This window comes from Macrosteles quadrilineatus, unplaced genomic scaffold, assembly GCF_028750875.1.
Source record: "Macrosteles quadrilineatus isolate MER2022 unplaced genomic scaffold, UCM_ALF_1.0 Scaffold_3__2_contigs__length_128488019, whole genome shotgun sequence".
Taxonomy (NCBI): domain Eukaryota; kingdom Metazoa; phylum Arthropoda; class Insecta; order Hemiptera; family Cicadellidae; genus Macrosteles; species Macrosteles quadrilineatus.
This window is the reverse complement of record NW_026542596.1, coordinates 16,434,433-16,451,967: the sequence shown is the minus strand read 5'-3', so window position 1 is coordinate 16,451,967 and position 17,535 is coordinate 16,434,433. Positions and strand designations below refer to the sequence as shown.

The 17,535-nt window shown below is 34.8% G+C and overlaps 1 protein-coding gene across 5 annotated transcripts in view; it reads right to left on the bottom strand.

Moving 5' to 3' along the window:
* Positions 1-4,340: 4,340 nt before the first annotated feature.
* Positions 4,341-17,535, bottom strand: part of LOC128988845 (RUN and FYVE domain-containing protein 2-like) — a 33,011-nt gene continuing 19,816 nt past the window's right edge. For 2 of the 5 annotated variants that reach the window (XM_054410544.1, XM_054410545.1), the window contains exon 9: positions 11,905-12,947. In XM_054410544.1, coding sequence (XP_054266519.1) covers positions 12,492-12,947 — 456 coding nt within the window. In that variant the 3' untranslated portion in view covers positions 11,905-12,491. Of the gene's footprint in view, positions 4,876-5,580; positions 5,812-6,108; positions 6,314-11,779; positions 11,878-11,904; positions 12,948-17,535 lie in introns of those variants that run through there. The other 3 variants (XM_054410542.1, XM_054410541.1, XM_054410543.1) reach the window with 3 other exon arrangements.

Sequence of the window (17,535 nt, the reverse complement as noted above, 5' to 3'; positions counted from 1 at the left end):
TTGAAACATGTAAAACTTACTATTTTACACCTAAAATTGCAAAAAACTTCTGGGGGGACCCCCGGTACCCCCTTTTGCTAGGGGGCTGGCCCCCCAGTCCCCCTTTTGCTAGGGGGCTGGCCCCCCAGATCCCCCTTGCGGGCCCTGTACTATTTGCCAAGGGCGCCATATACTCTAGCTACGTCCCTGTATATATGCATATAAGCCCTGTTAGCGCCCATAAGCTTCAATGTGTTAAAACTTAAAGCCAGCTGATATATACAACGAAAGATTACATAAGTTAACCAGTCAAAATCGGGCAGTTAATTATCTAACAATGAGTTAGTCTAAACTAGCTCTAACCGCTAGTGGTGAAATCAGATTTTGTCTCTTACCGGGTAACTGCAAGGTTTAACGGAGGTTTTAGTGTTTGGAGAAATTGGGCCTAAATGTGGATTTGAACTCGGCAGACGATAAATAAATCACAAGTGAGGGAGTAATTAATTGTTCATAAAAAAATAAAGAGAAACGGAATTGCAGTTTATCTAGTCAAGAGGTGATGGTCAGCGGAATAGTGAATATGTTATCTGATTTGTTATCTTCTAGTGCCTATAGCTGCGCCTTCACTTTTAAACACTTAATTCTGTATCACTTATTATGTGTCATTGCCTTCTCCAAAACAAGGCCACAGCAAAACAAAAGAGGCAACACTGCAGTCCCTACCAATCAAAACAGTTGTTTATTCCGTTCACAAAATTTAGGCAGTTTAAGAAGATTTCCTGGGTTCTCCCACCACTTTTTTTAGCTTAATGTATATATCAGCAGATCAACTGTCGGCTGTTGTTTCATAGTTAGGGTAAAGTGGAGGTGATGGATTTGCTTCCACTCAAACTGCCAAAATGTTGTGAACTAATTCATATGGAGCGTCTGTGTTATATGTTTACACGCTTGTTATTACTGTTATTACTTTGAAACCAGGCCAGTGAGTGCGGCGTCGACAAGTTGTTTGCAGCAGCCTTGTGTTAGAAGAGGTTATGTATGTGAATTTTTCAGTGTCCTTTGCTAAAATGAAAAATATTAGTTACCCCACTGAGGACCATATTGTAAAAAAACTAAAATTTAGTTAAAATAAAATGACTTTTAGATTAAGTTTCAAAAAGTATTTTATTGAATAATTATCCTAAATAAATATTCTAGAGTAACAAGACTTAATATTTCGTACAAAAATATTACAAAACAGATTTTGTCGAGGTAAACATTTTAAAATCAAACATAAATGCCAGGAATGAAAAATACAATGAAGAGCACTTTCTCTATATTAACAAATAATCTAGTTATTTACAAACTGGCACAAAAGTTCTTTACTTGCTTTCAATTAATCTTTTATTTAAATTTCAAACGCTAGGATCAATCTTAGTCGACAATCATGAGTTACTGTGGCAAATTGGGAAAGTCTACCAGTGTTTATTTATATCACTTGTGACTTTTTAAGAGTCTTTTACTTTTTATACCACACATTTTGAAGATTTATTTGCTTTAAGATTATTCAATAAAAAAAATTCTAAACAAAAACTCATAAACAATAGACTTACAAATAATCAATAATCTACTTAACACATAAAATAGTAAATAATAGCAATAACATCTCATTTTACATAAAAGTTTGTACTAAATTATTACTGCTAAAGTAAAGTCACAACAGTCGTTACCAAATAATATAGTCTATACAGTAGTATTGAGTGAATATTTTTTATTAATCAATTCTTGATGTGATTTAGCATATCAAACAGCTGTTAAATGTAATGGTTGTGATCACTTAAAAAAAATGTTTAATAACAGCATAGAAAAAAAGAATTAAATATAGACTGTCAGCCGTGCTGCGGTTACCATGTTTACCATAGGTTCTGGCGCACACCGCTTGGAGCGCCGTGTAGTTACGTAGTGCGTACGCCGTAACTACATGGCGCTCCCAGTGGTGTGGGCAAGAACCTATGGTAACTGCAGCACAGCTAACGGTCTATATTTAATTCTTTTTGTCTATGATGATAGTTAGTTGATAACAACACCATCCTTGACACAGCATTTGGATAGCTCAAAATTACAACCAAAATTTCAATTCTAAAACACACGTTAGTTGCTGGAAAATAGTGGAAAACCACCTCAACTCAGATCTTGTAAAACATTATCCTAACTGAGCCTTCGGTGCAGAATGGAAAGGAAAAAATTCCCATATCACAAATGTTGTATCAACATTTTACACAAATATTGTGACAAACACAAAGACATTTAACAATTGAAGCTATCTAAACGAGCTGTTACCCACAGGCTTCACCCCATTTGACTTCATAAGTATTATATAAATCTATTGATTGGTTAAGTTAAGCTGAAATAAACAAAACAGAATACAGTAATACAAACAAATAGGCCCTAATCACACCTGACTTTAATAAGATAATAAATTGAAAGAATAACGTAGGCTACAGCTAAGGTATTTTTAACATTAGATATAAAAATGGAAACTTCCATTTAGAAGGGAATTTCGACCTTAAAGGGCAATTTATGAAATAATGGATAGTTTTACGCCAGATTTCTCATCATGAAGAACATTTTAAGTATTTTATGGTTTATGGGGGTGTGACTTGTAGTTTTCTCAAAAGTTCATAGGTACTTTGGGATTTATATATGGATACTACTTCATAACAGTAGATCCCTCTTGAATACAATATTTAGAAATAATTAAAAATAATAGAAAAGTTGAATATGTAACACAAAATTACTAATTATAATACCACAAATTAATTCAACTTTATAGTGCTAAATCCTATGAATAAAACTTTAAAATAAACTATTCCTGGACTTTCCTTTTAACAGGTCTTCTTATCTTAATTAGGGCACAGAAAATTTTTTTCAAATTTTTTTTTAATTTCATATGGGTATATCCAGTCAATGGTATATCTAATAGCATCTCAGAAATACATAATAGGTAGGTAGTAGCCAGACTCGGGTTTGGACCGTTCCATTAAAAAAATAAACTTAAAAAATACCAACAACGTGGTAGAATACACAAACTGCTTTTAATCTTTAACAACAGACTGGAAATAACAAATTAGCAATAACCTATTTATACATTTCTGTGTGCAAAAATAATAAAGTAAAAGGTAATAGAATGTGGAATGGAAACACAAAATAGATATTTAAAATTGTGTACATAACTAAATTACTTTAATAAAAATATAACATTTATATGCATTATACTATATTCTATTTTTATGTCATGGTCTTCATGGCAGTATTTTCCACCTAACTTAATTGTAGTCATAGTTTGCAACTCTTATCTTGTTTTTTTTTTTTTTTACTTTCTTAACTTTCAACTCTTTACATTTGGAGTAGAATACAGCTTAAAACATTATTGCAGACATATTTAATCACAATTTTAGTAAAATAAAAAAACAACACAAAAAAACATTGAGAGAAACAGCAATTTCAAAAAATATTTTTATTGAAGGTCTTTTTAGCAAATTTCCCATATAGAGAACAAGCTATTACCGTAGGTCTCATGACACATTTCAATAACAAATACCCCCGCCACAGCAAACCTGCAGACTAAGCGAATTTCCATTTGACTGATTGGATTTACACTGAAATGTCTACTTAAAAATATAACATTTTTATTCCCGATTTAAATAGAATTAGTTTAACAAGTACTTAGGTTTGCTGCATCAGGGAGGGTAAAATTGTTTTTTTTTTTGTAAAATGTTAATAGTTAGTAAGAAATAAAAACATTTTCCAAATTTGATCAAAATATGTTCATAAACAAGCAAACTACAACCGTTTACTTATTCTCCATAAGAATAACATGGGAATTTTAAATTTAAAATTTTTTTGAATTTTCTCCGTAACCGTTAGGTGCATAATAACGCTTCAATATACTAAATTATTTGTTTTTTTAAGATCTACAAAATGGTTTGGAAATAAATTGCAAAATTTTAAGTTTTTTGGGTAAAAAATGGGAAAAACCTATTTTTACCCCATAAAACCCCCCGTAAACACCCGTTCCCATGGTCCGATCATGCTGGATCGCGAACTCGTTCGAATAAACGTAGGTTTACACGTTTGTACCAAATTTCATCAAAATCGGATCATTTTTGCTTGAGTTATCGTGCTGACGGACACATATATATATATATATATATATATAAATATATAAATATATAAATATATATATATATATATATATGAATTTGAACGGATGGTGTTTTTGGCCTCTAGGGACCTCAAAACGAAAAAAAAAATCGGTCCCGCGTCCAGGTCTTACCATGAGTACTACGGTAATAGCTTATTCCCTATATGGGAAATTCGCTAAAACACTATGTTACCTTCCCTGTAGTAGGCAAACTCAAGTACTGTAAGTTACGCATTAATTTGATTTAAATAGGGAATAAATCTGACAATTTTAAGGAAAAATTTTAGTGAAAATCCAACCAGGCAAATGGAAATTTACTTAGTCTGCAGGCAGGGTATTTTACCATTGGACAGGTAAAGAGTTATAGGGTGGTTATTTTCATTTTAGCATTATTTGTGGCTTAGATGTTTTTGTCACAAACCACTGCCATGAAGCCAATAAATCTCTATAATTAAATAACGACCAAAGCTCTTGACAATGATTGAGCAAATATCACAAGCAACGAAGATGGTGGACGGGGCTAAGATGTGTAGGGAGGGGGAAGGTGGTTGGATGGGGGTAAATGGTGGGGGCTAGTGGATGACAGAGTTACGAGCTACAAGTAGGACATAACATTCGTCACAGACTCTAACTGGCTTGGCAGACGACGGAAGTGGCATTGAGTTGTCTGAACAACTGTTACAGAAAATGTTCCCACAGTGCCTACAGTGGTGCTGAAACCAAGTTTGTGTTGCTTGTAACTCATCAATATTATAAACTGGACAAGTTAACACTACTACCACCCTGTCATAATAACACATATTTTAGGAAGAAAATAACATTTTGATGATGACATTTTTTCCCACAATAAAACTGACTAAAAGCTGTGATAGCACCTTATAAATAAATAAACCTTAAAAATCAACCCCTGTTCATTCGACATCCAAAAACCCTGCTTATTCAATAGTCCCTAATTAATCTTATTTTTCATTAAATAAATCATTTATGTACTCTTGCTGACAACCCATTTAATTAGCTAAGTAAAGGTGTATTGAAAAATCATCATAGGAAATGGCCTAAAATCTAGTAACAGCCTATTTTACTTATTTTAGTGGAATTGCCACTGTCCTTGCAATAATGATAATTTTAGACTGTGCACAGTAGGCCTAATCCCTCATTTTCAGTACTCTGGCACTGCTTCAGACCTTAACTTGCAAAATTTGCAACTGTCTATCATATTATTTTAAAAGAATTTCTAGCCATACTATTGCAGAGAAATCTTATGTTTTAGCAAAAAAGAATTTTGTGTTTTTTTATGCTTCAATAACGCATAGAAAAACAATAGTTAAGTCACAACATGTTTCACTGTTGGTTTTCAATGGGTTTATTTTTTTGATCCTACTCTACATGTCAGAGCTCTGACCTTCTCTATGACTCACCTTTCTCCTGGTAAGGTTGAACTCCTTGCTGCACGCTCTACAGTGAGTGACCTCCTTGTCAGAGGTCCAGCTGGCGTCTGCCACACTCCTGGTAGCACAGGCCTCCTCTCTTAGTTCTGAGACCTGCAGTTTGCTATGACTCAGCTGTGTTCCTAGTTCCTCTAGGGTCATCTCTTGCTCCCTGCACTGCTCTGCCAGGCGATAGTGCTCCTCTTGCAACTCTACATATTTCTGAAAGAGGTTTTATAGTCGAGAGGAGTCTTTATCTAATGTATTGCTTGATTTCAAATCAAGGTCACAAAATACATCCAATGAAATGCATGGGAAAATATTTAGTTTAAGAAAACATTAATTTAACGAGGGCACCTAAGTTTTACTGGCTAAATAGTTATTTATTCTTCACAGTCTCGGTCCAAACGTGACTGGTCAAAAGTGAGTCTACTATGTTAAATAAGTGTCAGCACAAAAGAGAAATGAAATTCTCACATCTTTGTACAAGGATCAAACAAGATATTGTTGAATACTCACAGCTGCCACTGCCTTCAGTTGGGCTATCTCCTGCTGCAGAGAAGACATCTTGTCTTGATCCTTGGCTAAGGATTGTCGCCACTCCCTCTCTACCCGCAGTTCTCCCTCCAACTCCCCCCTCCGCTCCTCGGCCACCATGTTCTCCTCTCCTGCTCGACGTAATGCCTCCTCAGCGGCACTGCGCAACCGAGCCAGCTCAGCTTGTCTGTCGGCCACATCACACACACACCTTAACACAAGCTCACAGCCATGCACGCAATCTACAAATGTTTGAGAACACTTGCAAAACTAAATTTAATGCTTTGTTGGTTGTGTGATTTCATAGATTGAACATGCTCTTTTTAAAGATTTATCATCTCTATGAATCAGCTGAAGACAGTTTTAGGGTATGTTTCTGCTTATTTAGTTATGGTCCTGTTTAAAACCATAAGGCTCAGCCAAACAAACCAATGCAGATTCTGTGCAACAGATGTAGAATCAAACATTTCTGGCTTGCCCAGCTCTAGCTTAGAGATTATTGAAATATCTTGGAAAGGCAACCATGAGGCCAAATTAAATAAGAAAAATGGGTCTCCAACAGCTGTTAGGCTTTACCAAGAGACTAAAGATGTTAGACAGAGTCGAGGGGTGCTAATAACGGCTAAAACGTTATCAAAGTTGGGAAGGGAAGACCCCAACCTCCACCTCTGGTGATCTTGTGAGTTGACCAGAACTGACAACCAAGACAGGATGCAAACCCCTCTATCCCTGGCTGGGAAGACTTTAAACCACATAGTAATCCACAGGATCTAATGATTAACACTATATTGATGGGTGTAAGGATTTGAGTTCTTGATTCGTCTCCTATTGCAGCAAATGTTTATGGTAAGACACTAGTCTTGTTTATTATTTTTCCTATGGTAATTGAAAGTTTCCTTTTACTACTGCAGTTTGGTGAATCAGACAGGATTATGGGAAATATCTCTATTAAGAATAAACTAGTGCACCTGTTGCACCTGTTTTAAAGCTTAAGGTCCAACGACAGTGGGAAAATATCAGAAGTGTCAAAAATTACCCCTGCTCTGTCCCACAGGTCGTCAAAGATCCAACCATTTTCTAATGGAAGTACTGCTACAGTGTTTCTATAAGCTGTTTGAAATATAGCAGCTGATGTAAACATTGCATATTTGTATGTTTATTGATTTTATTTTAGTGTTCTGTTTTTACGTTAGAATGGTAATGCAGTGTTGAAATGTATCGTGTTAGGGGAAGACCACAACTACGAAGGAGTTTTTTTATGAATGGTACACAGCATAGGGAATGGTTAAGGCCAAATTACAACGGAGGTGAAAGGCAGCAATTGCTGCTGTGGGCCCCTAGTATAATGTAGTATATCTTCGGTTTGTTTGGTAGTCTTGGTTGGATTAAAGCTGTAATTATTTAGAGTTAACAGTGGAATGTATTGTTTTCAAGGTAATATTTTGTCATATTTGTTGGCCATTTTTGATTTTGGTGCCGTGTATGGAAATTTTCAAAATTTCAAAAGGGCTCCTAGGCTAAAAATTTTTGCTAACCATAAGGTACCTTTGTACAAAGTTTGATGCTTTTATCTACCATGTAACAGTAATTACACTTAGCCACCTCGCTATAAGTCTCAAGTGATTTGATTTTACACAGCTGCAGCACCGTAAGTCCCAACCTCATCACTTTTAGTCTCAGACAGTTAGAAACCAGCTGTTAGTTAAACTAGAACTTGAACGACTTTAAATTTCTAGTGTTGGCTCCTAGACTTTTTAAAAATTAAAACTTAATTTCTAAAAAAGTGAAACCCTAAACTAAAATTATGGCTTCGACATTCCCTAGTTAACAAAATTATCTTTCTTTCGACATAAAAATCATGAAAATCCGTCAATTGGTTGATTCAGATTGTGAAATAAAAACCCTGTCACGTTTTATTAGCGAATTTCCCATATAGGGAATAAGCTATTACCGTAGTACTCACGGTAAGACCTGGACCCGGGACCGATTTTTTTTTTCGTTTTGAGGTCCCTAGAGGTCAAAAACACCATCCGTTCAAATTCATATATATATATATATTTATATATATATATATATTTATATATATATATATATATATATATATTTATTTATATATATATATATATGTGTCCGTTAGCGCGATAACTAGAGCAAAAATGATCCGATTTTGATGAAATTTGGTACAAACGTGTAAACCTACGTTTATTCGAACGAGTTCGCGAACCAGCATGATCGGACCATGGGAACGGGGGTTTATGGGGGCTTTTATGGGGAAAAAATGGGTTTTTACCATTTTTGACCCAAAAAACATAAAATTTTGCAATTTCTTTTGAAACTATTTTGTAGAGCTTAAAAAAACAAATAATTTAGTATATTGAAGCGTTATAATGCGCCTAATGGTTACGGAGAAAATTCCAAAAAATTGTAAATTTAAAATTCCCATGTTATTCTTATGGAGAATAAGTAAACTGTTGCAGTTTGCTTGTTTATAAACATATTTTGCCCAAATTTGTAAAATGTTTTTATTTCTTACTAACTATTAACATTTTACATAAAAAACACTTTTACCCTCCCTGTTGCAGCAAACCTAAGTATGTTTTAAACTGATTCTATTTAAATAGGGAATAAATGTGATAATTTTAAGGAGACATTTTAGTGTAAATCCATTCAGGGAAATGGAAATTCGCTTAGTCTGCAGGTTTGCTGCGGCGGGGGTATTAGTATATATGATTTGACACTAGTAAAAAAAATCTTGTTAATTCTTTACGTTTCTGTTTAAAGCAGGTTTTAACAGAGAAATTGTTGGTTTAGAGAAGAGTGAAAATATATATGATTATCAACAAGTTTTGATATAAAATATGTCCAAACTTTACAAAAAAAATCCTCACATAAGCCAAATATATTTCTTGGTTATAAATTTAAGTAATTGCAATTGATCATTAGACTTTTATTAAATGGTCCTGGCTAAAAAAAATTATGGCCTTAGTGAGTAACAAAGTTACACAAGGCATCTCGCTCTATTCTAATCTCATCCTAACATACTTGGGATGAAATACACATTCCCTATCCCTATTTTAATTGGTGATCAGCCAAACACAATCACACACAAAACAAGAAGGGCAAAATAAAGAGAGGGAAATGGCAAAATTAAACTACAGGTGCAGCCAAAATAAAATTGGTAGAAAGGATCAAAACGAAAGATGGATATAAGAAATGATTACACATTGGAAGTGTTGAAGCATATTTTATTATAGACATGTTACAAAGCTTATCAGTTACAATATCAGTCTGTTACCAGGCTGCCTGTGGTGAAAGTTTGCCATCGACCTCTGCCCTACACTACCACAGACTACAGAAGATCTACCACGAGGTGTATCAAAACATTAGTCTAGTGGCTATTTAGAGATTTAAAATTTAAAAGGAAGTTGGAATTTCATCAATGAACTCTAAGCCCCAGTCATTACTCATTAATTTATTCATGTTGATTTTTATCACATTTTTTCTTTTCTTATGGACACAACAATTTTTTTTGTAGACACACACGTGCAGTATAGGCAAAAAGTAGGATGATTTGAGGCATTAACAAAGAATCCACCATTCCACTAACTTCCGCCGCATAATTTAGGTGTGTGCTTTGCAAAAAAAGAACTGCCAAAACTCTTTGAGAAACTAACTTGATAATATACAATAATTTATAAGTTTAAAAATCATATCCATTATTATTTCATTGAATAAAGAAAATAAATGATTTTCAAAATACAAGGCACATTCTGTTAATTAAGTTTAAAAAAATGCATATTTGATTCACCTCGTGTAGATAAATAAGAAAAAGCAACTTTTATAGAATCCTAGTTTTACAGAAATATATATTTTCATTTTTTTGTAAAGAAACTTACTCTAAAGATCAAACTAAGAAAAAATATTTATCACAAATCAAATGAACTTAACTACATCTATAAAGGCTAAAGGCTACGATTAGTGACCTCTTTCATTCAATATAATAATTAATAATGATATAATATAATCAACAAAACTCAAACTATATTAGTAAAAAAACTGAATTAACTTAAGTTAGTTGGGAAATTTAATATCTTCAATAAAGATTAATACTTCATAATTTTGTACATTATACTTCAAAGTAAACCCACTGCTATTATTATTATAAACACCAATAAATTAAAATTTCTGAAAATAAAGATTACATATAACATTCACAGCCCTTAAAGTAGTGTGTATACATTAACATACAAATACTGTAGAATGGATCAGAAGTTGTAAAAGATAGCATAGAAACCTCCCTTTATTTTGATATTAAGTCTTTCCATGAAAATTTGATTTTTGCTTAAACCTCTTGATTACCGAAATAAGTATATGCAATGGCCTAGATAAATTTAACCGAATAAATTGACGAATGAATTATGAGAACACTACAAACTCAGTTAAGAGTAATTAACAAAATAGGATAAGAAGTTTTAACAGTGATTGAAAAACTATTCATAATTATAAACATAATCTCAAACATAACCTCAGAATAGTCAACTACAAGAACAGTTGATTATAACAACATGTTTACTAATACAAAAGGATCTGAACTGTATAATCTGAAAAAAAAAACGAAGGCCAGGGGCACACAGGCGATTTTGAGTCTAGCAACAGTTGCCCGACTAAAATGTTCACCATTGTTTTAAATTCGAGTGCGCACTGCGCACACCAAGGAAACAGTCTAGGGACAGTCGCGCAACTGTTGCAACCGATGTTCCTGGACCAAATTTGCCAGAGACTGCTCTGCGACTCAATTGTTGCGGGACTGTCGCTCAAGGTTTGTTATCCATTGAAACGAGTGTAGACGCGCACACATGCGACTAAATTGTCGCTAGTCTCATCCCAGGAATTCAGCTACTCATGGCCAGAACTGTCACTATATAGTGTTTGCTCTCTTTTTGTTGTGTGAAGTTTTTAGAAAATTACTTAAATAAGAGTGTCCGTGATGAGGATGCCATACAATTAATTGATGAAGTTGAGGAGGCCGCATTTATATTTAAAGTCATTGAAATACTATTCGGATATTAATTTGAAGAAGAAGTTGTGGGATGAAGTGTCCTTGGCAGTTACTGAAGATTGGAACCTCACAAGAGGAAAAAATCACAACATAGATCACAACTTCAACAACAAAGCACATACTACTGCTGTATCATTGATATCCATTCGGTACTGTTAACAAATGTAATCTCCAACTTAACGTCCTTAAGACTTTAGATTCAAGACTAAAAAGTTGCCTGTGTGCGCACTCCAGCTCAACTGTCGCTAGACTTCAGAGTCTCCGAGTGGGTTGCGCAACAGTCCCCCAATTAGTTGGGCAACTGTTGCTAGACTCAAAATCGCCTGTGTGCGTCTGGCCTAACATAATGTATACCCTTCCATAAAAATTATTTACAGGAATTTTCCATTTGCACCAATTCTGTAGGATATATAGCTTTAGTCTTTCTATTTATATTTAGGAGAATAGTTAAGAAGAAACTTTCAGACACAGAAAATTGTGTAACTGTTAGAATTACTGCAATTTTGCTTCACCTAGTAAAATTAGTATCAATGAAAAAATTAGTAAAATATTTATTTCTAGGTGGAACAAAGCCTGTATATTTAAGGTACATACTTTTCTTCCATTTTTTGCAAAGTGTCAGTCATTGCAATGCTTTTACTCTCCAACTTTGATATCAGTTCTGTTTTGTGCTTTAGGGAACTTTCACATTCCTGCAAAATTCCAACCACATTTTAACACACACAAAAATAAAACAGCAGCAATAAAAAAGTCAAAGAAATTAAAGAGCTGCTTAATACCATGAAAACTGAAAACAAAAATCAAATAAACGTTTGAACCAATGACACTGTCAATATTCCATTTTCAAACCTTAAGGAATTTCTATGACAAGTGAATGTTATTTCAAATGCAGTAACTGTTACTAACGAGAACAAGAAATCCTAATAACTTGATTTTCATAATTTGTCCATTAATCCGCCAATTTTATTTAACTCACACAATCTGGTTCATTATACTTCATGATGATCTACAATAGTTTTCTGTTTGGCAAAATATACACCTGAGTAAATGGACAGTGTCATGGTTTATATGAAATAATTTAATTTCTCGACCTTCAACCAGTAATTAATCAAAACCCTTTGAAATGGTTGCATTTCTAAATATTAAAAGCTATGAGAAAATTTAATTATGCTCAAAATAAAGAAACAATGTACACAAATGGGAATATCACTTTTGTGTTGGAATTTCAAGAAAATAACAATTTGTGTAAATTGAAAAGTTGTCCAAAAATGAAATGGTTTTTAACGTGTATTTCTCCTTAAAGATTTTATTGATCACTAGCGTTTATTCCAGAGGGGCGTGATTCTTTATCTTTTAACGATTCAGTCCCAGGCTTATCCTTCTCACTAAAGATTTCGCTTTGTGCTGAATTATTCTCACTGGAACAGCTGTCAGAGGTTAAAAGCTGTTCTTTGACAACACTTTTACTTGTGAGCAATATACTGTTTTTATTTGGGGGAGAGTCGAATTTTCCCTTTGTTAAATTACTGGTCAAAGGTACGTTTTTAGACTTGAGTGTACCATTGGAAAAGGTGTTTTTTGGACAGGTTTTGACAGAGGGTGTTCCCCTGAAGGGAGGTATTTTAGGGATGTACGAGTCAGTGGGAGAGGAGGCTTTTTCGTTCTGCTTTTGCAGATTGGTTAGTAAGTTTCCGATCTGAGAAGTCTTCTCGTGCAGCCGACTCACCAAGGCTGCTTTCTGCGTCAATTCCTCCTCACATTCCTGTCACAATACACACACACACTTACACAAATAACTGGGTAAGTAGCATGCCTATCAAGAACACTTTGGGAACTGGTAATACAATTCAGATGAGCATTTAGACTACATTTCACGGGGAACTAACCTCTAGATCACTCAATAATGGTTTATATTACTTCATCTGTCAATTGATCTGTGTTTAATAAGTTGTTCACCACAATTTACTTGTTTTAAAAATGTAAGTGGTTAGCAACCCGTGGGACGGATTACACAAAGCAAGGCTAGAGACGATACGGTTTAAAAATAAACTATATCTTCTATATATATAAAATCCAATGTATGTTTGTTTGTTGGTTTGTCCTTTATGGACTCCGAAACTGCTCGACAGATTGTAATGAAACTTTCAAGCATTATTAAGCATTATTCAAGGATGGTTTGTGTGAAGTTTGGTGCAGATCCGTCAAAAGGGGTCCGCCCCAGTGGCTCTGGAGTTTCCCATGTTAACCTTATGAGTACTCATATTTAAATGGAATTAAAGAATCTTAACAGCTGGTTCAACTAAACAATTTGATTCTGGAATGTTCAATAGCATTAAAAAGTTAATAGGTTTACCAACAGGGTGCAGCACTATTATTCTTTTTAAATTTATGACAATAGCTCATTTGCAACCAAAAGGTGAATGAGCGTAGCGAACGAACTTCAACCTGGATGCGAGTTAGCGTAGCGAAGGGTTGAAACGCGAGTTAGCGTAGCGAACAAGCTCACCTGAAGGCAAGTGAGCGCAACGAACGAGCTCCAACCTAAAGGTGAGTGAGCGTAGTGAACAAACTTCAACCTGGATGCGAGTTAGCGTAGCGAACGAGCTCACCTGAAGGTAAGTGAGCGCAACGAACGAGCTCCAACCCAAAGGTGAGTGAGCATAGCGAACGAACTTCAACCAGGACGTGATTGAGCCATGCGAACGAGCTCATCTTGAAAATGAACGAGCATTTGACATAAAACCAAATTAGGACAGGACGACGTCTGTGGGGCCAGCTAGTGATAAATATAATTGGCGGCTCTGGGATGCAAATCCACACAACATCTCTATTTTAGATTTGCAGTCTGTCCCACTAACTGAGCTACCGAATAACCATAGTTCCAGAATTCTAAAAGTCCATCTAAGCTGTCACAGGAACAACAAAGGAATGTCAAGACTCATCTTCCACTTATATGTGTCTTAAAATTTGTACTGGTCACTACAGTAGACCATCTGTAATCCAGCACTGCGCCAATCCTGCACTCCAGTAATCCGGAGTCTTTTGACAGGTGTGGTCTTCAGCGACCAAGGCACAATTCTGAAATTCCAGACATTATCACCGTCTCCCACGTTCACAGAAACTTCATTGCCGTCTTCCGTGATCGTGTACACAAACAAAATCATGTACACCTCCCGCAGTCATGCAGACATCATCGTTGTCTCCTGCGCTCACGGAAACATCATTGTTGTCATCGCGTTTGCGGCAACAGCAGTTTACGATGGTGCAATCTTCGAAGACGTGTTTCGTGCATTGATGACATCCAGTAATCCAGCAGTATCACATTCTTATATCTGCCGGATTACCGAGTCTATTTTATTTATTCGTCCAATGTTTATTAGTCTTGTGTGCATATAAAATGCCTAAAATTTTAATTTTTTTATAGATCTGCCTATATTGACAACACAGTCTTTTGATGTTCATATGAAATTTTAGGATACACTCTTAGAAGTCTGAAACCTTAGTAGTGTACCACTGCTAAACACAAATAATTTGACAGATCAGGTAATTAAACTCAAAATATACGAGTAGATCTAGATATACACTTATAAAAGTTAGTTTTGTATCCTAAAACAATTAAAATCTATATATTATATATTATAATTTCTAAAGTACTTTTTTTGTCGGTACGCCAAAACTTCCTCATGATGGTTACCTTTTTTACCTTGAGTAAACCCAACTTGACTGCAGCTTTTAGAACACTTCATAAACGTAAAACAAGAGTAGTTAGTAAAAACCACAAAGTCATTGAGAAAATGAAACTGTTTGAAGACAAAAAGATTATACTACATGGAAAATGGAAATATCTTTTGTAAAAAATGATTTAATGAGGGTTGTGCTTAAGCTACAGAGAGAGGTAATACATTGTAGTTATTAACCACCTATTTTGGAGCGGAGGGTCTATACTATAATATGACTAACATTTGAGCACAATGATTTCAAAAATGGCTCCTATGATTTTCTCCAAATTGATAGAAATATCTTAGTTTTAGGCTAAAAACAACATTCATGCTAGGCTCAGTTTTGGAAAAATTAGTTTTTCGTTAAAAACTTAAAATGAAATTTTAATATTTTTAACATTAGTCTTATGGACTGTCAAGTAGCTATGACAGTTTTACAAAAATGTAAACAAATGAATTGTAACATATGCTTGTAACAAATAATCTACAGTACAGTAAAAGTACAGTACAAAGTAAAAGGACATTCCTATGAATCCTATTGAGCATTATATATTATTTGATTTTTTTTTTATTATATATTGCATTTGGGGTATAAGATGTACCCCAAATGACAGTTCAAAAACGTTGTTTTTTACAGCAAAACATTATGATATGAAACACATAATATTGAACTAAAAACCTGGAAGAAAGGCCAGGCACGTTTTGTAGTTTTCGACGATGCCCCGCCGGAATTGAAGCATTGTTCCACAATCCCATAATTAGTTGCCCGGTTCCGCGATCCCAGTGACTAACACAATAACGGTCAAAAGTCAACAGATGTTATGAATTATGAGTTTTTATATTGAATTTTAAGTTTATTGTAGAAATTTTCAATATAGATTGCTCGTCCACATGAAAAAGTTTGTTAGGTAAATTAAGAATGAGTAAATGTCTACCGAAATTGAATTGAAGGCGAAATATTTTAAGGCTTATAGGTTTTATTTTTTTAACCTCTTGAACAAGTCAAAAACCTCGAGCAATGCTCGGTCCCCTGGTACTATTTTCTAAACTTAAACCAGCTTTAGTTGGCCAATTAAAATTTTCATATTATAGAAAAAAAATAAAATATAAAAATAATTTGAAAAATCTAAATAGGCCTAACTATTTTTCAACTACAAATTTGTTAATAGACATAAACTTAATAGCATTAAACTATTGTATTATTTATTGATTAGCATTAATCGTTTAGGTGCTACTAAATAGATATAATAAAGACGTCTTTCAACAAAACTCTATCTATATTATGTACTGTAAGAAATGTGTAGCTCTATGTTTTTAACTCAAGAATAATTTTTTGTCTTGGATAAGCTATTTTTGGAAAAAACCATTACAGTAGAACCTCGGTTAACCGAGCCTCGCTTAACCGAGACTCCGGGTTAACCGAGGCCGTCCTCGAACGATTTTTTTTATTTAAAAAGCAAAAGAAACTCGCACAAACTACGTACAGTAATGAGCGTTTGGGTGCTCCTTTTATCGCAATACGCACGCTAGCCTGTAAGGCGTTAAAACTACTGTACAGTAAAATGTTGGCAACTGTTGTGTTTCCTCGGCCAAATATTTTCTTAGCTTAGCGCTTATCTTTGCCGAATGCATACGGCACTGTCACCCGACACCGCTCGCCAGAGCAGCTGCAGGTGTTGTAACCCAACACCGCTCGCCGCCGGACCAATGCGAACTGTTTCAATGCCGAGACGCGACTGAGCCACTCGCTCTCCCCACCACCCCGATTCGACAAAAGTTTTTTTTACAGCGATGAATCTGATGGGGCGACTGAGAAAATATCACATACAGAAGGTCTAAGAATGATCGAGGGAGCACTGGCATCACTGAGCTATAATTCTAACTGGAGGTAGCACTGAATGTCAAAGATGCGTGTCGCCAGCCGCCATGTTTGCGTGAGGTGTGAGTTAAAATGAAGCCATGTTATTGGATGAAAAAACTCACTGCTATGCAAACCTAGTTATAGAAGCCATGTTATTGGATGAAAAAACCTGCTGCTATACCAACCTAACAAAATCAGCGACACGCTTTTGACAGACTTCTGCAATGGCAGTGCTACCTCCAGTTATAATTTTAGCTCAGTGACTGGCATACATTGAACAACAAGAAACCGCAACAACAAACGATTTAGTTTGGCTGCGACGCTGGCGCAACAGGGCGGCTAGCCTAAGATCCTCTAATCTAAGTCAAAAAAACAATAACTGATTTCTTTGGGAAAAAAGATTAGCTTACTTTGTTTATTTTTGTACAATGTACAGTAAATTAATTTTCATTTCTTTGATTTAATTTTGTAAACAGGAATACTGTACTGTAACTAAACTTCTGTACATTGTGTAGCCTATATCATACGTATTCAGTTGTGCAATAAATTGAGTGTTATATTAAAACAGTGTTTAGTATTGTGAGTGTTACCGTTTCCTCTCACGTTTTATTGCGTACTAATAACATTTCTTGTACTAATAAACTAAACAACAGTTCAGTTAATAACTTTTGTTCATGTTTTAGTATATCTTGAGCTATTTTTAGCCCCGGTAACGATTTTTAGGTTACGTTCCGTGTTATCCGAGGTTCGCCGTATCCGAGGTACCCTCG